This window comes from Chaetura pelagica, unplaced genomic scaffold (assembly GCF_000747805.2).
Source record: "Chaetura pelagica isolate M959 unplaced genomic scaffold, ChaPel_1.0 scaffold364, whole genome shotgun sequence".
Lineage (NCBI taxonomy): Eukaryota > Metazoa > Chordata > Aves > Apodiformes > Apodidae > Chaetura > Chaetura pelagica.
Genome location: NW_009953089.1, coordinates 2,068,757 through 2,073,557, shown reverse-complemented (window position 1 = coordinate 2,073,557; position 4,801 = coordinate 2,068,757). Strand labels below are relative to the sequence as shown.

At 44.6% G+C, this 4,801-nt stretch overlaps 1 protein-coding gene across 1 annotated transcript in view; it reads left to right on the top strand.

The window, feature by feature from the left end:
- Positions 1-2,126: 2,126 nt before the first annotated feature.
- CADPS (Ca++-dependent secretion activator) overlaps positions 2,127-4,801 on the top strand; it is a 177,826-nt gene continuing 175,151 nt past the window's right edge. The window contains exons 1-2 of the mRNA XM_009997038.1: positions 2,127-2,156; positions 2,600-2,713. Of these exons, the coding sequence (XP_009995340.1) occupies positions 2,127-2,156; positions 2,600-2,713 (144 nt within the window). The remainder of the gene's footprint in view (positions 2,157-2,599; positions 2,714-4,801) is intronic.

The following is a 4,801-nucleotide window of genomic DNA, read 5'->3' as shown; positions in this document are numbered from 1 at the left end:
TGACGGGGAGGGAAGATGGAGGGTCCCATTAGCCAAGGACTGGGCTGTGCTGCAGCCTGGTGTGATCAGAGAGGAGAGGATCCTCCTTTCTCTTGGCAGGGAAAACACTTGCATAGAGCTTGGGGGTGAGGAGGAGGCAACTGGCACTTCAAACCTGATTATTTACTTCCACAGCCCCCAGGGAGCTCGTGTGTGAGCTGGTGTATTGGGAGTTTGTGGGGATCTCAAGGAGTATCATTGGTTTTGAAGGCAGCCCATTCAATATTAAGGAAGGAGCATGAAATATTGCTGCTAAGGTGGCATTATAGGAATTGAACAAGCAAAGACTTCTAGAGATTGTCCTAAGAAATAACCTGGGGAAAAATGAAATTAAAATGGCATGCACATTGTTAAAAACTCCTTGCTCACAGTATTTGTGCTCTTAGTATGCCTTTCCTTGTGCCTCAAAGCCCTGATTTCAATGTTACCTGTAGTTTTCCTGTTTCTTTTCTTGGTTTCTTAAGGCTTTTATTGCTTCATCATTTCTGCTTGATGATCACAATGGGTGCTAATACAAAATCGTCAATACATTTAATTAACAACCTGCTTTTCTCTGCTTCCAGATAATTAAATGCTTAATAAAACCAGACCTAGCGCCTTCCCACAGGTGTCTCCCACTTGATCACTACATTGTATCTGGCTCCTCATATCACTGACCCAGTTTTCTTTTCAATTCCATCAGTAGCTCCTATCAGCTCATATAATATTGGAGTCTGTTTTATGCCAGATGCTGCATGTGTTCCCCAGGGGCTCCTGGAGTCTAGGGTACTACTGGCAAACACCACAGTGGTCTTAGGTGCCTGGCATGGCAGATGGACTCTTGCAGCCAAAAAATTAGATCCTTCCAGCCATAAAGCCAGGAGCTGTTGGCAGTGCTTTTCCAACAGGTAGTGCCTTTTCCACCGGGCTCACTTCAGATGGTGACCAAGGCTGACGTGGGTCAGGTTAGAGGGATGGTCCTTGCTCCTGCTCTGTGGTGCTGAGCCTTGTTGGGTGTGTCAGACCCTATGGAGTGTGGGCTGCTGTCCTGGGTGTGGGAATGACCTGCCTTTCCAGCACCTGTGGAGATGGCAAAAGCTGTTCCACGTTTTCTGAAGCAGAGCACGTAGAGTCTTGCTTTATGTGACTTTGAACACCTCTTCATAAGCACCAGGATAAACTAATCCCAGATTATCACATCAAATGGCTGCTGCTCCCTAACCCTCCTCAGCATGGTGCTGCAGAATTAATTACCAGTACTCATGATGTTCGTTACCACAGTCCCTAAACACCCTGCATGGAGCACAGTCCAGATCTACTGATATCTATTGTTGCATTTTCCAAGTGGTCCCTCTTCTGCTTTTTATCACTAGCTGTGTTTACCAGGCTTCGTTATGCTCTAGTTGTTTGGATCTCAGTAGTTTTTGATACTTTATTCAAAGCTATTTAAATACTTGGAGCCATTAATTTTAGTTTTCTTTTCTAATGGGCTCATTTCTCCTGCTGGCATAGGGCTGAGAAAAAAACCCTCTTCTTTAGACTTTGATCATTAGTAAATAGTTGTCCAAAGTCTAGCTGCTTTCTTTTCCCTTTAAATTTGAAGTTGTCATATACACATCTTGTTTGCCTCCTCTTTTGTCTAAATGAGTTCTTACCTTCCAACAAGGGGGATCAGTTCCATATCTGCACTGCTTCAGTGTGTCACCTGCATCTTAAGATGTTGTCTGGGGCATTGCTGGGACATGGCTTATCTGCCTGCTGTGACTTTGTGCTATAAGCTGAAGAAGTGGGGGTTTAGCTCTATCTGGTTTTAAACTGGCAGATGAATTGTCAGTGATGGCATCTGATCTTACAAGGCTGGAACAAACCCTTGCAAACTTTCTGTTGATGTAAATTGTGCTGAAATTAAAACTGTCTTGTAAGTTATAGCAGCTGTATGTTTTGAGCAGCAAAGAGAAAGCAGAGAGAGATTGCTTGGATGAGAACAGGTTTGCCCTCAGATTATTTCCTTGGCATTGAATTAGCAGTAAATTCTTCCACCACTGGTGCTGGATGGTATTTTATATGTGACAAGCCAGAAGAAATGAACAAGGAAAAAAAAACCCCAAATGAGGAAAGACCCATGTTCTGGAGCACTGGTGAGTGCTGTGTTCCAACAGCCACCTCACAAGGCTTCCCAGTCAGTGATGAAACCTCATCTTCTGTGGGGAGGAGAGGCTAAATGGGAAGAGGTTGCAGGGGAACAGCCCCTTGCACACCCACAGCAGCTGGCTGGTGATTCGGGTATACCTGAAGCAGGAAAATCTTGTGTGCATTTTGTGGCAGCAGAGTTGTTTAGAAGTGATCTTCAGGGTGGTTTTAAGTGCTCATGATGCTTAAATGAACTTGGCAGGGTGAAGAGTGCACAAGTGTGTGAGTACCCACACGTGGCTGGTTCCTCCTCTCTTGCTGCTGTCCTCAGAGGAGAGCAGAAGTGCACGTTGCAGTCACTCCAGTAAGATGGTGCAGCAGAATTAGTGCGTTTTTTTTCCTCATAGTAAACCTTTCTTTACTAATTTTATCCTTTTGGCATGTTTTGCAGATAAGTAAGCAGCAGCTCCAGACAATCAAAGATCGTTTCCAGGCCTTTCTGAACGGAGAAACCCAGATTGTGGCAGATGAAGCCTTTATAAACGCTGTCCAGAGCTACTACGAGGTAAGAAGAGACAACCCCTGTTCTCATCCCTGTTCACAGACAGGGTCAAATTCTGAACGGATGGATTTCCTTTTATCAAAGAGCACAAAACACAGGCAAGTGCAAGGCTTCTTCCATCTGATGTCTGGTTCATCACAACGTTGGTGAGGTTCAGGGTTTGAAGATGGAACCACATGGCAACCACTACACCATGGTGTATCTGACAGCTTGGTTATGGGGGAAGATGACCCTTCCTTCAAGCTGAAAAATATCTTCTTGATGCTTTTACACAGTGTACTCTATAAAAGGGAAGATGGAACAGTATGCAATAAATGTCACCTGCTCCCTATGAAAAATACCAAGAGAAAACTGGGCAGCATGTTCAGTTCTTGCTGACAGTTTTGCTTTGTGTCTAATTGACTCTGGGATTTTCAGCAAGAGTCTTGTCTGTTCACTTTGGTATGACAAGTGCTGTAAAGCAAAGGGGCAGGGAGGAGGAGGATGTACATCTACAAAACTGGATGATACTGAAGAACATGAAGCATCATTCATAACTATGCATGTCTGTCTTTTTGCACCTCTTTGTTTGCAGCCCTTAATGCTGCTTTTCATATCTTTTCTCAGAAGGAAAGGGCTTCTGGTTTTGAAGGAAATCAGTGCTTGTGATTTGTATGAGGAATGTTGCTTATTTTTTTGCTAGCCTTTCTGCAAACCATTTCTCTTTCTCCCTAGAGCTATTCTGTCATAGAAGGTGAAGACTTTGAGTTAACTACATTAAATATTTCTCTGGAAGTGGAATCTTAAGAGGGGACCAAAATCAGATACTAAAACTGAAGAGAATTTTAGCTCTATAAAAAATGCCAGCAGCTGCTTCTGTGTAAGGAAAGCACAAATTATTTCTGGATTAACTCTATTAAACTGGCCTAGTAGCTCCTGCTCCATCATTCTCTGTACAGGAAGGAAGCTGAGAGTAATTTACATCTGTTATCAGAAAATAAATTGCCAAGGGATCATCAGTTTATCACAGCTTCACCAAACAGGTGCTCCCAGAGAAGGTTTTCAAGATGGCATGAGCTACACTTTAGGATATATGAGCAGAAGAATTTGTTCCAATAAGACTGTTGGGCAGGAAAAATAAACTGCTTAAAAACAGGCAAAATCCATCTCTATTTCACTGGTGGGTCAGTGAAAATTTGTCTTGACCAGCTCCAGAGCTCCTGTGTTGTATAATTACTCCAAGGGAGCAAATGTACCCAGAGCAGTTGATGTGCATGAGAAGTCTGTAAGGCCTGTGTCTGCAGTTCAAAAGGACACCCCACTGGCTCTGTCCTCTTAAAACAGGCCCCAAAAAAGCCTAATGCATCACTGTGTCCTTTAGCACAACTTCTTTTTTTTCTTCTTTTTCAACTGTTGGTCTCCTTTAATTAACCACCATGTACTTGCAGCTCCTGTGCAGCTGAGGCACAGCTCTGCCAGGTCCTCCTAGGACCCCTCTGTGGTGGCAGGAGGCAAAGCCTGGCCACAGAACCCTGTCCCTGCTCAGTGCCTGAGCCACCTTCCCTGCTGAGGGTGCCTCTCCCCTCTCTGCAGAGAGCTGCCCACCCTGGGTTGAGCCGTGGTGCAATCACAGCAGACCCTTCTTATCTCAGCTCCTGCAAATCTCAAGGGTTTGTGCAATTTTCTGTCCCTTGGATGGATGCTGTCTAGAAATCAGTGTTCAGGTACTGGCTCATAAAGCTGCATGATAACTTGGAAAATACTAAAACCTGGCTCTTTGCTGAGCTGAAATTGGCCATTTCTGTGTAGGACATGGCTGGTGCTTCTGAGGGGTTCACTCATGGTCAGTGCAAAGTAGGATCATTGCCTGTGGAAGGATTATTTTTTTTCTGAAGAAGGAGGTAAACATGCCATGGTAGGTCAGGGATGTGTTTGCTCTTGCCAGGATGTGTTTGCATGGCCACATTCTGCTGTTAAGTTTGCTGTTGAGAGGCAAGTGTGTGATTGCCAGTCCCAGACAAGGCCACAGGCTGGTGTCAAATGATTGAGTAAGTTGAGCAGGCTCCACTGCTGGTCTGCAGAGCATCCCTGGGCCTGCAGGAAAGCTGCAGA